The sequence below is a fragment of the Canis lupus genome, chromosome 26 (assembly GCF_011100685.1).
Source record: "Canis lupus familiaris isolate Mischka breed German Shepherd chromosome 26, alternate assembly UU_Cfam_GSD_1.0, whole genome shotgun sequence".
NCBI lineage: Eukaryota > Metazoa > Chordata > Mammalia > Carnivora > Canidae > Canis > Canis lupus.
The window spans coordinates 34,498,647-34,518,546 of NC_049247.1; the positions used below are offsets into that span (position 1 = coordinate 34,498,647).

At 41.3% G+C, this 19,900-nt stretch overlaps 1 protein-coding gene across 2 annotated transcripts in view; it reads left to right on the forward strand.

Moving 5' to 3' along the window:
• Positions 1 to 19,900, forward strand: part of PCDH15 (protocadherin related 15) — a 737,973-nt gene that overhangs the window by 423,889 nt on the left and 294,184 nt on the right. For both annotated transcript variants that reach the window (XM_038576025.1, XM_038576024.1), the window contains exon 13: positions 5,902 to 6,095. In XM_038576025.1, the coding sequence (XP_038431953.1) occupies positions 5,902 to 6,095 (194 nt within the window). The remainder of the gene's footprint in view (positions 1 to 5,901; positions 6,096 to 19,900) is intronic.

The following is a 19,900-nucleotide window of genomic DNA, read 5'->3' on the forward strand; positions in this document are numbered from 1 at the left end:
GAGCTTCTGGAAAGGGCAGAGAGTGTCTCCTCAATGTTTCCTGAGGAATTCCCCACCGCAGCACCAATGCTCACCCTATACTCTCTGGCTGAAGTTAGAATACAAAGAAATCCCTCTTAGTAGATTATCTCCTAGTCATTGATGACACTGGACTGAAGCAGATACCCAGATAATGAAGTTTCTAGAACAAAACACTTTGTATGGCTAAGCAGCAGAAGGCTGTGGTAGAGCTGGTCATCTGTGAGCACCCCGGGAAGCAGGGCGGCTCATTCTTCATTATTCTATTGGGGTCTACACCATGAACCAAAGCTTCCCTTTCTTCAAATGCATTTTGTTATCTAAGTCAGGTGTGAAATGTTTCAATCCATTTTTTTGGAGGCAAGCACAGTTCTATTGTAATTTTTATTATAAATAAGAACCATCAAATAAATCCACTGCTATTTTCTGAAATCTTTTTCCCTAAAATTGTGGCACTGTCTCCAGATTTTCCTTCTTTCAAAAAAAAAATAATAAATAATAAATAAAAGGAGGGAAAAAAGAGTACAGAGACTACTATACATAAAATGCTGAATACCAGTAAATCCTGCCAGCATTGAGTGGTCACACACTGTGTCTCCAACTCACTTGTCATCAAAGCCCCTGAAACCCTTCCTGATGCCTCTGCTTGTTGCTCAGATTCATCATGTGCTACTCTATCCAAGTTGCCCCATTGAGTGTCCCTGAGACCTTTATCCATTTCCCTTTCCTCAGGGTCCTGGCACATGCCCTTCCCTTTGCGATGAAATGCGTGTAATCCCTATTCTCCAATACGCACCCATCTTTCAATGCAAGCTGGAATGTGACCCAGGCCTGGGGACGTCCATGCCTACCATGCAGCTCACTATTGCTTATGTCCATTTTCACTAGTGCTTGCACAACAGAGCAATATAGGTTTCCGTGTTCTTAATAATATTCCTTCTCTAATGGTAAATTCCAAAAAGAAGATGAAGGAGAAGGAGAAGAAGGAGAAGGAAGAGAAGGAGAAGAAGGAGAAGGAAGAGAAGGAGAAGGAGAAGGAGAAGAGAAGGAGAAGGAGAAGGAGAAGGAGAAGGAGAGGAGAAGGAAGAGAAGGAGAAGAAGAAAGAGAAAGAGGAAAAAGAGGAGGAGGAGGGAGAGGGGCATAAGGAGAAGAGAAGAAGTGGAGTCCACTTTTTATTTACCAGCCTTAACTTACCCCCAGTTCCTACCACAGTGCCTGGCACCATTGTAGACTCTCAATAATTATCTAGAAATGAGTATTTTTCTCCAGATTATTATTTTCCCTAAATCAAGTTTAGGAATTAATTCCTATTATCACCAAGGGATCTCAGCTGGCTTACTTCATCACTCTTGTGGAAACGATACAGAATTTCCCATACTCTTCCAAACTCATATTTGCATGTTTCCACCTGCCATCGATCTAGATTTTACTTTGCAAATTGAACATCATTTTAAAAAGAGCGAAACATGAGTATTCACGATTTTACCATGTACTAAATATCACCAAACTTACGCATCTGTATCTATTTCTTTGTCTACCTGATTTGAGTAGTTAACATGAATAATAAAAAGATTGAGAACATTCTAAGAAATTTATATGTTTTAAAGTGCTTGATTTATTTAGGTAATTTCTTTGCTTAAAAAACAATTGCTTTATTACAGGGAAATATATAAACTTGTTATTTATCTATATACACATATTTTTATTACTTGTTAAATAGCTAATTATGGTTTTTAAATGAGGGCAACTCTACCACTTCCATAGCATGATATTTAGCCATCGTAATGAATAATCATACACTGAATCAAGGATGATTTGATGTCTTAATGACCACATGGCACCACGTACCAAAACCTCAAAGTACAAGACCCCTAGAAGAACAAACAGGCACAAAGCAAGCCAAGGAGAATCATCCATCATAACTTTTCCTATAATATTTGGGATTCCAATTTTGAAGATACATAATTTCAAATTAAGCTAGCTTTTTCTTTTTAAAAATAAAACACAGTACATTTTTGGTTCCTATATCAGAAAAAGTCAGTGGTACATTTGTATCAGGCATATTTGGAAACAGTATCTTCAATGAGACTGTCCCCATTTCCTGGCATTGTCTTCTTCTCATGGTCCTCTGGCTTGGAAGGACCCAACGCAGGCACACAGATGAGCAAATGTTAGATATAAACTGACCAATCTAGCTCTCATAATTAAGAGCCACTCTTCCCCGGGGTCCGAGGAGTCACTCTGACTAAATCAACTTGGACAACTTGCCAGTTCTTAAACCAGACAGTGTCCAGGCCAGACTCTCCTTGCTTTTGCTGGAACCAAGCATGGGCTGTGAAGGGGATGAGCATCTATCTCTCCAAGGAACATGAGAGGCTCTTACTAGAAGCAAAGCCCAAGATGCTGAGGAGCCAAAAACCCAGCAGGTCAACATGCTTAGTCATGGTCAATTTAGCCATCATTCATATAAAAATACCACATTCACACTTGATTATTGCTTAAGTCTGGTGATTCTTTCTGTATGAACTATGAATTTTATTGAATCCTTGCTTCATTTGTGATACTCCAATCTAAGGGGTTTTGTTTCATTTTGTTTTATGATCTAGCATTAGTTATATTGGTCCTTTTATATAAAATCATGACTTTTCAATTTCTTAGACACAGGAAGGAGATTGAGGAGAGACATAAAGCACAGCCAGACCTAAAAAGGGATGAACAGGGACAAATCAGAATGCTGTATGCATTTATTCAATTTTATTTTTATTTATTGTGGGAGTGAGGAGTGGCCCAGGATGTCTGCAACAGGTGTATATGGGAATAGTGAGAGGAAGGAATTGTGGGAGGGTAAGGTTAAACTCCTCAGCTTTGGGGCCTTTCACAGGGGACATTGCCATATTTCTGGATACTCAGGCAGTGTCTCCATTCCCGTTTCAACTCTTGGATGACCAATAATTTCTTCACCATAGTTTTGTATGCACACTGGGGACTCAGGTATGTTGATATTTAGCCTATTGTGTTCTGGTTTAGTATTATGGGATTGGAAAATAGTGTCAATCTGTTAAAATCGCCTACATGGGGAGAAGAAATGTGTGGGAATGGGAGAAAAAAAAAATAACCAGCTGTTAAAAAGTTTAGGGAAACCACTCCATGATATTACTGGCATGGCATCCATCCTGTATGGCTAAGTGGCCCATGGGGATCTTGAACTGACACTGCTCCCTCCTGTGACCATATGCCCTAGGTAACAGCAGGCAGATTTGCAAATAAATATATGTAATCATTAATAAATAAATAAATAAATAAATAAATAAATAAATAAATAAATATATTTGTCTAGGCATAAATAAATAAATAAATAAATAAATAAATAAATAAATAAATAAAATAAAATTGCCTAAATGTGGAACCGATTTTTGATTTACTCGTTAAACTTTCTACCTGCCTTTGGTTTCCGTGGAGCTGGTGAGGTGGTGTTCCCCAAATCTATCAGCTCATCTGTGGTTGGCTTGGCTCTGCAGTCTGCGGACTATTTTACTCACCTGCGGTTTGCAGTACTCTCCAGTATTTATAGCACCTCCCAAATGGGTTGCCTTTCTCAATTTCATATTATCCAGTTTATCCTCCCTTCCAATATCGTTCATGAAAATGTTAAATAAGGCCAGCCATAATACCTACATCCCCAAAGCATGCTCCTCAACACTTCTTAACTTGATGCATTGCCATTTATCATTAAATTCCTTTAACCAATTTAAGTCCCAGGAAGAATGTTAATATTGAATCCAATTTGAGCTAAATTTTAATTAAGATTTCCTGAGACATTATGTTAAGTGATTTACTATAATCAAAATTGATATCTCCTCTGCTACCCCCACTCTTAATTTTCTAATTTTATCTACATGCGAAAGAGAATTGAGTTGGTCTGGCTTGACTCATTCTCCATAAATATACATCATTCATCTGTTCTGTTTCTGCAAATAGTTTCCTTCTCCTTTGCCTTTAGGAGCATGTCTGTCATCCTCCTGGAAGTCCCAGAGTCATTTTAAGAAATGCATTTCCTTCTGGCGACCACATCTGTCCACCCCCAAATACCCAATCTGAACTAACTGAATGCCAATCTTTCAAATTCCCTTCTTTCCTCTCAATTATTTTCATAGCTACTATTTCTATGCACATTATCATTCTAAATGCAGTTGATACTAAAAATAGAAACAGAACATGCACAGATTATCCCCCTAGACCTGATGGTGTGTGTAAGGCACTTTGTATACATCTTATAGGGACGGTGAGCATGAACATCTGAATGGGCCATTAATTAAAATGGCGATCTTGAAATTGAATTCAAGTTTCAAGGTATGTGCACACTTGCCTTTGATCTAAGAAGGTACACCAGAGTGTCCAGTGGTCACCCAAAGGGGTCTGTGAATGATAAAGAATGATTACTTTATAAAAGCGAAAATTAGGGGTTAGAAATACACATGAAAATATCAATAAATAAGAAAATGTTTTTTTCTATAGATTTACTTATTAAAATTATCTTCTAAAAAATTATTTTCTTTATCAGAAAAAAATATATATTATCCTTTATTAGTTGTTTTCTTCTTATGTGAAAATTTATGAGGCCACCTTTCTTCTTCCGTATCCGTCACTTTTGGAATGAGGAAAACAGAAAATTCTGTGAATGTTTGGGGGCACCTGGGTGGCTCATTCAACTAAGGGTCTGATTCTTGGTTTTGCTCAGGTCAGGAGATCGAGCTCCTAGGTTCCCTGCTCAACTGGGAGTCTGCTACTCCCTCTCCTACCCCTTCCCTTGTTTGTGCTCTGCTTTATCTCTCTCATAAGTAAAATCTTAAAAGAAAAAAGAAAAAGAAAAAAGAAAATTCTGTGGATGTCTGTTAAATGCATATTATAAGATTTCCCACTAGAATCTTTTATTTTTTTGCTCCCTCACCCCCATAAATTTATATTTATCAGCAAGTCAAGGAGCCTTATTTAACACATTAAACAATTCTTACTTTATTTTGCTTTATTGAATTAATAATGGTCATTCCATTTTCACACATCATGACCCAAAGAGAGTCATAACTAAAGCTGTTTCAAAATGACTATGAACACCTGCAAATTAGCCTTAACACTGATCATGTGGGGTTGCTGCAGGGCATCTGAAATTTATTCCGTTTTCTCAAAAACAAAGAAAAAAAAGAAAAAAAGAAAAAAAACTTTCTTGGGCTTGACAGTCTAATTTTTTAATAAGTTATTCTACAACTGGAGGTGCATTTCTTTGGTTTTGGAAAAAGGATACCTCGGCCTTTTCCACCTTCCTAAAGAGAAGTGTGACTGAGAAGGGTGACAGGGCGCAAGAGGCAGGTCTCTGAGAGGGGGAAGGAGAACATTAGGGACCTAAAGAGCCAGAGCAGGAGGGAGGGTGCCCCTAAGAAAGACCAACCTCACCCACTGGGTTTCCTCGGCCTCTGGGCAGTAATATGTGCTTGTGTGTCCAGAACAGGGGCTAAGGTGGAGGGAAAAATTAACTTTCCCAGAGTGATACTGGATTTGCTGTCGGAGCTTTCCGCTTCTTCCCTGTGGTCCATTGAAATAAGGCCAGTCTTCAGGACCCAACCTTTATCTCGTTCATAAGAAGGGGGGGTGAGGGGGAGATGACCCTTCCTGCTGGGATCGCTTCTGAATCGGCCGGAGCAGGTGGGCCCAGAGATGCCTCCTGCTGTCCTTCCGTCGGGAGGGCGGACTCGGCTGGACCGCGGATGCGTCTCCAAACACGCAGCACGTGTAGGCTCTACCTAAGGCCTGCGGCAGAGTCGGTCTCGACCTGCAACCGAGGCCTCTGGGTCTCCCGGGTACACTGACGCGCGGGGCTTCTGTTCCAGCTCACGGCCGTGGACGCGGACGAGGGGCCCAACGGGGAGATCACGTACGACATCCTGGTGGGCGCCCAGGGCGACTTCGCCATCAACCGCACCAGCGGGCTCGTCACCGTGGCCCCGGGGCGGGCGCTCACCGTCGGCCGCACCTACGCGCTCACCGTCCAGGCCGCGGATAACGCGCCTCCCGCCGAGAGGAGGTAACGCACCTGCAGCCCCCCGCCCGGGGCTCCCCTGCACCCCTCGGGGCCCCGGCACCCCCCGGGGCTCCCCCATACCTCCCCCCGGGGCTCCCCTGCACACCCCAGGGCCCCGGCACCCCCCGGGGCTCCCCCATACCTCCCCCCGGGGCTCCCCTGTACACCCCAGGGCCCCGGCACCCCCGGGGATACCCCATACCTCCCCCCGGGGCTCCCCTGCACACCCCAGGGCCCCGGCACCCCCCGGGGATACCCCATACCTCCCCCCGGGGCTCCCCTGCACACCCCAGGGCCCCGGCACCCCCCGGGGATACCCCATACCTCCCCCCGGGGCTCCCCTGCACACCCCAGGGCCCCGGCACCCCCGGGGATACCCCGCACACACACCCCCGAGGCTCCCCCGCACACCCCCTATGGGGCTCCCCCGCACCTCCCCCCGGGGCTCCCCCACACCTCCCCCCAGGGCTTCCCGCACAACCCCCGTGAGGCTCCCCTGCACCTCCCCCCCCGGGCTCCCCTGCACACCTCCCATGGGGCTCCCCTGCACCTCCCCCCCCCGGGGCTCCCCAGCACACACCCAGTGGGGCTCCCCTGCACCTCCCCCCTCAGGCTCCCCTGCACACCTCCTGGGGCTCCCCTGCACCTCCCCCCATGGGGATCCCCGCACCTCCCCCCGGGGATCCCACACACACCCCCGTGGGGCTCCCCCGCACCTACCCCGGGGCTCCCCCGCACACCCCTGGGGCTCCCCCGCACCTACCCCGGGGCTCCCCCGCACACCCCCTGGGGCTCTCCTGCACCTCCCCCAGGGGTCCCCCTCGCCTACCCCCTTCTTTCCCCCCTCCCATAATCCGCACCCTGCCCCTGAGGAAGGGCAGCCGGGTCCTCTGATCCCGCGCATCCTGTAATTGAGATTAGAGCAGAAAATGAGAGGGGCCGGGTCCCGGGGACCCTCCGTTCTTACGGCGAGAAGTTGTAGGGAAAGGACAATAAGGAGCAGCTTACCCCGCAAAACAGGTGAGACGCTTGCACAGGTGTGCGGGATGCAGGGCTGTCCCAGGGCAGCTGGAGGTGTAGAGGAGGGCAAACGCGACTGTAGGTCGCAGTGGTACCTGCCAAATGGTCTTCCGTGGGGCTCCTAACAATTTCCTCTTCCAACTGTCAAGCCTGACAGTGGGTGATCCTACACTCTCCACAGCGGCCGCAGGAAAGGTCTAGGGTCCGAAGCCACCTCGCAATGTCCCGCGAGTAAAATGTATTTAATTACTTAAATATATACATAAATAGATAGATTAGATAGATAGATAGATTGATTGATGATAGCTATATAGATGATACATAATAGATGATAGATTGATAGATGATAGATGATTGATAGATGATAGGTGATAGATATACATGAGTATGTGGATCTATATATATCTCCTCTATACAAAGCATATACACATATATATATACATACACACAAATATATATTCTATCTATAGGATTTATGAATAGAATTGATCATTAACCTATAAACTCTATCTATATGTATCCCGTATCCCGTATATACATATACGTACATGGTGTGCAGAAGTAAAAAGCAAAGGACTCTCCCCACTATTACAACTGCATTTATTTCGGGCCCTACCTGAGATATCTTTATTTATTTTTTTATTAATTTCTTGCTTCTTTCCAGATTTTCAGTATGCATTTAAAGAAAGTAGGAATGAATAGTCCTTCACGCGGCACCTGCTGGGTTTGTCTCCCGGCTCACAACACACCCTGGTGTTTCCTTCAGTGTGATACCGAATGATGCCTTCAAAACGGTTTTAGGTTTTACCAGCTACATAGTATTCTTTCAAATGGGTGGACTAGTGCAAAAAACAAAAAACAAAAAACAAAAAAACACTATCCATGGACTTTTAACTGCAGTTTAACTGACAAGAAATAAATAACACTGAACAAGCATCATTTTGAATATGTGCAAACGTATGGCCCCAGTAAAGGCTCACTTAGCAGAGGGCAAACGCGACTGTAGGTCGCAGTGCTACCTGCCAAATGGTCTTCCGTGGGGCTCCTAACAATTTCCTCTTCCAACTGTCAAGCCTGACAGTGGGTGATCCTACACTCTCCCCAGCTGTGTGCCATATCAATTGTGGATTTTTGCCAATCTGATAAGTAAAAAAAATAACATCTATTTTTTATCCATTTGCCTAAGAGTAAGTTTGACCAGTTCGCCTATGAGCTGATTCTGTTACTTTTCCTATAAAGCCTGGTTCCTAATCTCTGCCCGTCTTTCTATTGATACATCAAGCCCAGGCCACAGGTATTTTATATTTGCTATGAGTGATTTTATAGATCCATGCTGTAGGTTTAGATCTTTGTTGTATTTAGGATTTATCCTAGGTTACAGGAGGAGGTATCATCCATCAGCAATACTTTTTTTTTAGGCTGCTCTGCCATTTTTCCCACACAATCTGCTAGATAGTTCATCCTTTTCTCATTGATTTGAGATGTTACGTGAATTATATCATACATTTTCTCGTTTCTTTGAGTTTGATTTGAGACTTTCCCTTCTATCCCATTAACTCACCCAGCTTTTCATGAGCTGTTGTCACACATTTAGTTGTTAATGTTTTAAACTGTCTTCATAATATGGTGATGCTAACCTACCTCAATGCTCTTTTCCCTTAAAGTGTCCTGGTTACTCTTTCAGTTCATTTTTTGGATTATATGTAAGCTAGCACAGTGGGGTCTTTTTAACCATATTTTTATTAGGAACACATTAAATTCATAAATTAATTACTTAGGGTTAAATTATATGCTTTTGATGTTGACTCTATGTGAGAACTTTCTGTTTCTTTATTTGCCCATTCTTTCTTATGTGTCCTGCAAGAGTTTTTTTTGTTTTGTTTTTGTTTTTAAAGATTTTATTTATTTATTCATGAGAGAGAGAGAGAGGCAGAGACACAGGAGGAGGGAGAAGCAGGCTCCATGCACCAGGAGCCAGACGTGGGATTCGATCCTGGGTCTCCAGGATCGCGCCCTGGGCCAAAGGCAGGCGCCAAACCGCTGCGCCACCCAGGGATCCCAGGAGTTTTTATTTTTTAAAACATTCCTTTATATGAGTCCTGTGCATTTCCTTGTTGGTCTGTTTTTGTGACTTTTGTTGTTATTGTCCATAGACTCTTTTCTCTTTATTCTTTTGTCCGGTTGTTATTTTATCTATGAAAGCTATTATTATTAATCTCAACCCACTTTCTTCTTTAATTATTTTATTATCTTTTTAGTTTTCCCCTCAATTCTTCAGTGTTATCCGGGATTATATTTTATAAATAGTGAAAATTTTGTTATCTTTCTTTCCATTTTCTTTCCTTTAATTTCATTGGCTAATTATTTCAATAAAAACACTTGTCTTTTTTTTTTAAAATTCTTTTGTACGTATGTATTTATTTATTTGAGAGAAAGAGGGAGAGCACATGTATTGGGAGAGGAGCAGAGAGAGAAGGACAATCTCAAGCAGATTCGCTGCTGAGCATGGAGCCTGAAACGGGGCTCCATCCCCTGACCCTGAGATCATGACCTGAGCTGACAGCAAGAGTCAGCCACTTAACTGCCTGAGCCACCCAGGTGTCCTGCTTGCCTTGTTTTTAACTCAAGTGGGAATGTCTCCCAGATTTCCCTATTATATCGATTTATGTTTTTTAAAAGAATTTTTAAAATTATGGTAAGAAAGTGTTTATTCCAATTTTATTGGCATTTTAAAATAAGACAACAGTATCCATCACGTTATGAAGACAGTAATGACTTTCCTTCTTGAGCTAATCATATGATGATTGATCTTGATCTTGATCGGTTCCTAAATCAATCTATTTTGCATTTTTGGTGTGAATGCCACTAGGCTGTGATGTTTTATTCTTGAATTAAACTGCTAGATTATGTTTGCTCCTTTATTTTGTGAAATTAGTCTGTTCTTCTCTTTTTGAGAGATTTTTATGAAGATGCCATGCAGATTTTCTGACACCTCGTAAAAGAAATAAAAACCACAAAAACAATGCAAGAAAGAATTAACAATTGTAATAACAAGTATGAATGAGTACTAAACATCTCTAAAATCAATAAATAAATCCAAATTTTGTTCTTTGAAAAAATAGATAAAAATTAAAAGCATAAACCAGTTTATTTAATAAAAAAAAAAGGAGGTGGCACCTGGGTAGCTCAGTTGGTTCAGCATCTGGCTCTTGGTTTCAGGTCATAAGATTGAGCCCCATGTTGGGCTCTGCTTGAGATTCTCTTTCCCTCTCCCTCTGCCCCTCCCTGCCCTCTCTCTCTAAGATAAATAAATACATCTTTTCTTTAAAAAGGCAGAAAGTGGGATCCCCGGGTGGCTCAGCGGTTCAGCACCTGCCTTTGGCCCAGGGCGTGATCCTGGAGTCCCGGGATCGAGTCCCACGTTGGGCTCCCTGCATGGAACCTGCCTCTCTCTATGTCTATCATGAATAAATAAAATCTTAAAAAAAAAAGAATTACTTTAAAAAAATAATAATAAAAAATAAATAAAAAGGCAGAAAGTACAACAATAAATTCTCAGAAGGAAATACTACAGAAACAGAGGAAATGAAAAGAATCGTAACAGACAACTTGGCCTTAATATATGCAAACTTTGAAAGTTTCAACTTAATATATGCAAAATCTGAAAACATGAGTGAAATGGATAATTTTTCTAGAAAATACAGCTTATCAAAACTGATCCCAAAGAGTAAGAAATTTTAAAGAGATCAACCTTATAGAGCCATGTCTCAAAACTACACCAGGGCCAGGCAATTTGACAGGAGGACTGTAACCCAACCGGGGAGAGGGGGAGGGGGTCATTCCCTGTTTAGCCATCGCCTAGAGTGCACTCTCCTACACCCACACCACACTCCACCTCTCTCTTACCTTAGGTTGTGGAGACGTGGTTGGAGGACTTCCTGCTCCCCAGGGATATCAGTGGACTGTCCCTCCTCCTCCCTCATGTTCTCCTGTTGATCCTCATGCTGTCTATATTTCCTCCTTTCTTCCCCTTGTACAGATGGTGGGCCCCTTTCCCATTATCTCCTCTTCTAACCTAACCTATAAACTCATCTCCCACTGTCCTTACAGACCAGCAGGTCCCTCCAGAGGGATTTGGTTCCTGACGGCCCTACATTCACTTCAGCGGCACCTGTGCCACTTGGTGTCTTATGGCCAGTCCCACAGCTCCTCTGGCCAGACAGCCCTGGAGCCACTCTCAGTGCCTCCCTTTCTCTCAAACTCCAAGTACAATCGATCAACGCATCTAAGCTCTGACCTAAAAGCACATACAGAAACCGATGATTCCCTTCTCTTGTTATTGACATCCCAATTCACGCCACGCTTCTCTGTGGTCCCAGCTGTTGAAACCTCTTCTTAAAAACTTCTGTCCTCCAGTCCCTTCTCTGTACAGGGGCCTGAGAAATTTTGGTAACATAGGAAACACCCTTACTTTTTGTTCCTGGGGTTTCACATATGACTTGATGTGAAAGACAAACTCATGGGGCAACTGGATGGCCCCATCGGTTGGGCATTGCCTTTAGTTCTGGTCATGATCCCAGGGTGCTGAGACTGAGTCCTGCAGCGGGCTCCCTGCTCAGTGGGGAGTCGGCTTCTCCCTCTCCTCCCTGCTTGTACTGTCTCAGTCACTATCTCTGTCTCTCTCTCCCTGTTTCTCTCTCTCTCAAATAAATACAATCTTAAAAAAAAATAAATAAAGATATAATCACTGAAAAGGCCAGTGGAGCCCAGCACAGTTCACCTGCTGCCACCAGTCACAGGACACTCCCTAGTGTCACCTCTTCCTAGTAACATCATCTCCTGCTGCACCCTGCTTCTCTTACTCCACTCCAGCCCTCACACTACGTCCTCTCATCCCTGAGGCTGGCAGCTACCTTCGACCTTCAACCTTGACCTTGCCTTCTCAGCCCGGATCACTTCTCTTTCCATTTGTCCATGGATTCCTGTCCTTCTGGCCCCAACCCAACTATCACTTTGTGAAGTCTTTTCAGACAGAGTTTTTGCAGCTGCAACAGGCTTTCCATCCTTCTATGGCACTGCACTTACCACCATGAGCTATTATTTAGGGTATGATGTTTATTGTCTGCCTTGAGTCTTCCCCACTGGAATTTTGGTTCACAAGGGCAAGAATAGTTGTGGTCCAGTTGTCTCTTGTGTCTGCAGAAGCTCAACAATTCCTGGAATGCCCTAGGTTCTTAAAAAAATATCATGTTTTTGTTGTTTTCCTAAGTTCATAAGAATGTCTTTTTTTTTCTGTTTCTTAAACAAATGAATCAAGAAATGAGACACTGTAATATAAAACTCAAATAACTCTAAAGAGCCCCTGAAACAAGAAGGCAGATTTGAAATTGTTCTGCCTTCTTTCGTAATACACACGAATCCCGTCTAATGTTGTCACTAGTAAGTTTAAGAAAAAGAAGCCTAGGGATCCCTGGGTGGCTCAGCAGTTTAGCGCCTGCCTTTGGCCCAGGGTGTGACCCCGGGGTCCTGGGATCAAGTCTCACGTCAAGTTCTCCCTCTGTCTGTGTCTCTGCCTCTCTCTCTCTCTCTCTCATGAATAAATAAATAAAATCTTTAGAAAAAAGATGCCTATGATAATAAAAGTTTCTATTCAGTCCAACCAAACCTTTATTACACAACCACCACTTACTGTGACATGGAAATACAAAGATAAACACAGTATCATCATGTGCAGGCCAAAAAAAAAAAAAATTGCAGTAAAGGGTTTAAAGTAGGACTATAAATAATTAAATTCAGTTCAGCATGGTAGATGTGTGATTGAGCCAATTTCTCTGCTTTCTGGGGCATTGAGGAGGGCACTTGTTATAATGAGGGAGTACTTAGAAGGCCTCCCAAGCAGATGAGTTCCAGAGAATGAGTAAAGGTTGACCAGCTAAAAAAAAAAATATGTCACATTATTTGCACAGCCTGAGAAGTCTGAAAGAGCTTGGTCATTACGGGTAATTACCAGCCTAGTCAGTGTTACCAGTGCGTAAACTCATTCTAGCAGGGGCAGAAAGGTAAAGGGTCATTTCATGGAAAATTTAATTTGTTACTTTAAGAAGTTTGGACTTATTATCCAGTCTGTAGACGGTATTCGTGAAGGACTTTACAGTGAGTTAGATGAGTTTGGTTTCTAGGAAATCCCTCTGGTGTCCTTTTGGGAGATGGATTTGAGGAACCAAAGCTGGAGGCAGGGAAGTGATGTAGGAATCCCCCACTGGAAAAATCCAGGGACTAATTGCTTGATCCAGGCATGTTGGAAAGTGGAGTGATGGAATCATCAGAAAAAAAAATAGCGTGACAAGGTCGTGATATCAAGTTGGTGTGTGCCATTTGGGTGAAGGAGGTGAGCTGAATTTTGGACACATTTAGCCAGATTTGGCAATTGTTCATATAACCCAGAATCAAATCAATGTATATGGTTGCACATCAGAAAATAGTTAAGGGCCGTTCCTTGAGAAGAAATGTAGAATACTTTTATACATTGGCCTAGAGTCAAAGTTTGAATGGATTTAAAGAATAGCCTTATTCATAATGGGTTATTCTGAAGGGGAGTTAAAGATGGTTGATACTATTTAATGAGGATGCATAGACATCATGCAGGCTACTCTCTATATGTAATTTCTTTTAAAAAAAATTTATTTATTCATGAGAGACACACAGAGAGAGAGAGAGAGGGAGAGGGAGAGGCAGAGACACAGGCAGAGGGAGAAGCAGGCTCCATGCAGGGAGCCCGAGATGGGACTTGATCCCGGGTCTCCCGGATCACACCCTGAGCTGACGGCGGTGCTAAACCACTGAGCCACCCGGGCTTCCCTCTATACATAATTTCTAATCTGACAACACTGTGACTTTTGCATTACTCTATTTTTGCAGACTAGAAATCTGAGGCTGAAAGAGATTAATTGACTTGGGTAATGGCCCTTGCACACTCCCATCCACCCTGTAAACAAGTTGTAGAACCTTCATCTGGACTAGGACTATTGGATTCTAAGATTTTATCATCCACTTGTCCTATAGCCATGACATTTTGTCATGACTATTCTAGAGTAAAAACAAACAAACAAACAAACAAAACAAAACAAAAACCTACAATTGCTTAATATCAGTACTAATAATGGTAATTTTAAGAATTAAAATTTGTTTTTACAATTTAAACTCTTATTAAAGTCCCTTAATAGCCAGCAGTTTATTTTATGACTTTTTATTTTCATTGAGGATAGCCCTATGCTTTTTGGATCCAGTAATCTATATATACTTGTATGTTATGATTGATGACTTTTTAACTATTTTATGATATAATGAGTGAGATTTTATAATCTCCTTCTTACTCAGTTCCTATTTGCAAGTCCTATCACTGATTTTTCTGGATAAGCTGCTGCTTACAGTAATCAGCGCTGCACGAGGATTTCACTTAAGTAAAATCGCATTCCACTCCAGCAAACAAAATGCCATCTTCAGAATCTGAATCACAGGTCTTTGCAGTGACACTAAGTATTTAGTTGACCTGGCTTCATTGTCTTCCTTATAGACAATGGTTTGGGCACTGAAAGATCACCTTATAATGTTTGGTCAAATATCAAGTGGGACCTACAGAGAGGACAATCTGGATACATCCTTTCTCCCTGCTGGGATAACGTCACGTTCCCCGTAGGACAGTGACATTTGCTATTTTCTGGAGGAAAATTAAGCCTTCACATTGACTTGATGAATGAACCGAAGAGTCGTGCTGTTTTGCTTTCACTATTTCCTTTAAAAGGAAGAGGCTGTTTGAAAATTATCAGCATGGAAGTGCAGACCATGATATATTTTACAAATTGACCCAGCCAGCAACAGTGCTGTGTGAACCTACTTACATCATAACACAAAAAGCAATGGAAATTTTCCATTTTATTCTTTTGTTCAGATTGGAAATTTTAATTCATAAGTTAAAATCACAAAATAAAGCCTTTATGAATTAACTGTTTATATATTTGTTATTCTGATTAAGTAAAATTGCTAGAGAGTCAACGGAGAGAGAGTCTGTAATCACTGTTCTGTTTTGTTGTAGTCTCTCATGAGTATAAGAGGACAGATAGAAACCAAAAGATTTTTTTAACACTTTGTGATTAAAATGGTCATCACGAAAAAAAAAAAAAAGATTTTTTTTTTTTTAAGTAACTGCATTCTCAGTCAGTATTTAGTCCAGTCAACTGGTGAATGTAAGTCTTCTTATACTTATTGAATTGAATTAAATCAAATTAATATTTATTATTTTAATATGAACAAAGTACAACTATTACTTATTTATAAAGACGGAGAATGAAGGACAGCCCTGTCCCCAAATATCTCATAATATAAGTATGATAAAATAATTGGTGCATAGCATGGCATACATTTTTTGATTCCCAATATTTTTTTCATGGAATCCAAGGTTCTATGTAACCAATACAAGGTTAAGTAGTCCATTCTCCAATAAAATTATGCTAATCACTGATTTTATTATTTTAAAAAACTTAATATGATATATTTAACATTAATAAAAGAAAATAGAAGTACTCCTTTTCATAAAAATTTACTGAGTTCTCACAATTTTTAGCCTCTTGGGGAAGCCCTGGAAATATAAGACCGGTAGGCTGAGATCTGTGCCCTCAGAGTATTCACATGGAGGTGAGGAAAAGGTAAGACTCCACATGCCATAGTAGGTGATTACCATAAAGGTTAACTTTGCAGGGATGATAGTGGGATATCCAAAAAGAGGGAGTGATAAAAGGAAAGACTGAGACACTTGATGAAGAATGGTGTGTCGTGAGAACATGCGTTACTTGACACATTTGAGCCTATCACTAACCAGTTCGAAGTCTCTCAACCAGTCCCCACTATCGTCAAGATGAGGCTTAGGTCAGTAAGTATAGTGCATGAGTCCCTGCCTGACCTGGACTCTTGGCTACCTCTCAGGCCTCAACTCCTACCATTTCCCTGTTTTCACCCTTCTTTTTAGTGCTACAAAACTTAGAGTTTTCCTGTTTATTGCCCTGTGAATTTGCACATGTGGTTTCCCCTGTGTGGATTGTCCTCTTGCCTTTAAGCCTAAATACATCTTTGCATCTTAAAACTCTGTCCCTGTAACTTCCCCTGAGAATTTTTAAATGTGAAATCTTTCCTCCTATAGATACCTATAGGCAAAAATAGGAAAATAGAACCTGGGAACATTGGACTGTAAATATAGCCTTTCTAGCACAGTGTTGATGGGAGACAAAGGAAAAGGAAGGCACAGTTGAAACAAATGAATACCAGTAGCATAGGTGGACACATCAAAAGAATATTACAAGACGGATTGTATGGTCAACACTCCGGAACATCATCTCATTACCACTGAGTGCTATCGCCATATCAAAATGAACGGACTTTATATCTTTGGAGATACTTCTGCAAGGTTAAAGCCTCATAACTCTGTCTTGCCAACCTCTTCTTTATTCAAATTCTATTTTGGTCTTACAAAAAAAAAAATATCCAAGAAGTCTCATTCATGGTAAAATCAAAATTAATTGTGGTATCATACTGTAAGCCCATGATTGATTTGAAATAATTTGTGATTTCTTATGAGATAACATCCTTCATTAAGAAGTTTTGTACCAGAATGTCTTCTACTCACACACAGAAACACACACGCATCAGATAAGTCAAAAATCTCCAATTTGCTTCCCAAATGTGTTCCTATAGAATGGGGGGGAGGAAGCGTGGGCTGATCTTAAATTTAGAAGCCTGGCCTTTTGGCTTATCTGCAGTTCCTAATTAACTTTTTAACCTTGATTCAGTCACTTAATCTTTCTGATTTTTTAATCCTCTTTAGTAAAATGAGTCAAATTAGATGGTTTCTTGGGTCTTCTAAAATCATAAGATTACACGAGAAAACACATCAACCCTTGTGTTCTACTTTGACCTTCATTACCAAATGAGAAAGAGAAAGCTTTATGATTTTCATTTTTTTTTAGAAATAGAGATTTATCTACATCACACCAGCTATATTACAAAATAAAATTTGTATTATATAACTTCGATTATTTTTTACATTTAAGACTAGCTATAAAATGTTAATACAAAATGTTCACATAAAATGATATTATTTATCTAGTGACTGTCCTGTTTTATTATGTGCTTAACTGATGCTGTTGAATTACTAGTATTTATTACAACCCTAATGGTATCATTTTATTGTGAATACTATTGGTATTTAGCTTCAGAAAAGCTTACTCTGACACCATGCTGACTTCAGGGAGAAAAAGGAGATCTCATTTTATTTTTTTATTTTATTTTTTGTATATTGTTTATTGGAGTTCGATTTGCCAACATATAGTATAACACCCAGTGCTCATCCCATCAAGTGCCCCCCTCGGTGCCCATCACCCAGGCACCCCTTCCACCCCACCCAACTCCCTTCCACTACCCCCTTTTTATTTCCCAGAGTTAAGAGTCTCTCATGCTTTTTTTTATAAGGCAGTCAGCCTCAAGAAGGCAGGTCCTTATTTCAACCCATTGTAGGAAGTGCCAGGAAGTTGAAGATGAAAAATGCTAGATCTTGAAACATGTTCTTTCTCAAACAACTCCAAGATCAAGGTGGGGGTGGGGGGCCACAAACACGTGTAATTAGCAACTTCAGCATTTGAATTTCTGTGGAAAGGAGCAGAGGAAAGGAGGATATAAGGTTGCGGGAAGGAGAAGCTGGTGTCGGACCACGGGAAGTTCTGTGTGTCCTCTGCCTAGGGGTAGAGGGTCTCTGTTTGTCTTGTTTTTTTTTTTTTTTTTTTTTTTTTTTTTGTCTTGCATTTTAAAGTTGTCTCCTCTGCAGCAGACACACCAGGCTCTTTGGGTGTAGAGGTCTTTTGTGCGGTACCGTGGGTGTAAGTAGTTTAGTCCTCTTGTGGGAAAACAGCCAAAGGGGGAAGAATGCGGAAGCACACAGAGTACAATCAGCTTAGTGTGAACCAGACTTTCATGAGTGGGAGGAGGCTCATGTTCTGGTGAAGACATCAGAAAGTCCTCCAGACCAGTAGGCAGAAACGGTAAAAAATGTCAAAAGCAAGAAAGGCCTAACTTTTTGAAAGAGAAGTTTGAGTATGGAGGTGAAGTGTGTTCTAGGTCAAAGAAAAATGTTCATCAGTGAGGGAATCTCTTACCCCCAGGGTCACAGAGCATTAGGCTGATTTACAGAGGAACCCCCCAGGCTGCTCACTTAAAAAGCAGGTGAGTCCACATGTTTTGTTGCCAAGAGCTTCCGGGGCCAGTGGTCTTCAAACCCAAGTGCGTGTCAGGATATTGTCCATCCAGAGCAAATGTAGACTCTTCTGTCCCACAGTAGAAGATTCTGACCTAATATGTCCTAACCTGAACACTACCACACCCCACTTGGGGTGGGGGGGCGACCGGGGTATCATGCCCATATGTATTTAGCCTAGAAAAGTGAAAAGATGCAATTAAAATGCTTAAAATATTATAAGGAAAATTAATAAGGTATATGTAAGCTTATTTACCCCCATTCCACAGAAAAAAATAAGACTCCTTATGTTGAAGTTATCAATCATAATGGATAAATGTTGGGCAGTCCGGGTGGCTCAGCAGTTTACCGCCGCCTTCCGCCCAGGGCCTGATCCTGGGGACCCGGGATCGAGTCCCGCGTCAGGCTCCCTGCATGGAGCCTGCTTCTCCCTCTGCCTGTGTCTCTGCTTCTCTGTCTCTCTCTGTGTCTCCCATGAATAAATAAATAAAATCTTAAAAAAAATGGATAAATGTTTTTATAGATGCATACATAAGCATATATTACACAATACACATACGTACACGTGCGCACGCACACATATATGTAATCTTATCTAACCCTTAGGCTAACCTGGATGTTAGTATCATCTTCATTGTTTAGATGGCAGTGGTAAAACTGAAATAATTTGTCCGGGATCACACAGTGGTAGCATCCACATTCTAACTTGGGAATGTGTGGTTACAGGCCTGTGTTGAACAACATCACTCAGCCAGGGTCATTACCAATATGGCAGAGGGTAGACACTGTAAGGTTTATTGTGCACAGACAATGTGCTGGCCAGAAAAAGGAACAGATTTATAAAATGTTTAAATGACTTGATGAATAACGGGTGTTAAAAGAAGTCAGGGTCATGAGGGTAGTATCAGGGCGAGTATGTATCTCGAGGACACTGTTGAAGCGAGGTCGTTGGCTGGGATATAACAGATCCACTTCAAACAGAAGCTCCTGCATTCCCACAAGAGGACAGTGGGGCTCTGGAATGCACATTAAATTCGGTAACGTGGATATTTTTCTTCACACCATGTTTTTTTTGCATATAATCCTGAGATTAATACCTACAAGTATATAAGTAACACTTCATCAACCATTTTAACCTACCGTAAACATCTTACTCTTCAAGTCTCAGTTGTAATATATATTTTTTTTCTTTGAAAAGAAAAACGATTACAATTTGATTGATTTTATCGATTAATTTTAACAGTACAGTGATAAATCCAGAGGCCAGAATAAATACAGATACATTGGCTGATTCTAAAGGATTAAAAAGTAAAGACTTTAACTTAAAATGAGATTATTTTGGAACAACATTGTGATAAATATTAAGGATGATTTTTAAGTCACTGCGGCTTTTTTGAGGTGCTTATATTCTGTAGGTATCTTATCTACTGAGGGCATGTCCAGGAAGAATTTGGACTTAGGCATTTTAATGGAAGCAATTAATAAAAAGAAC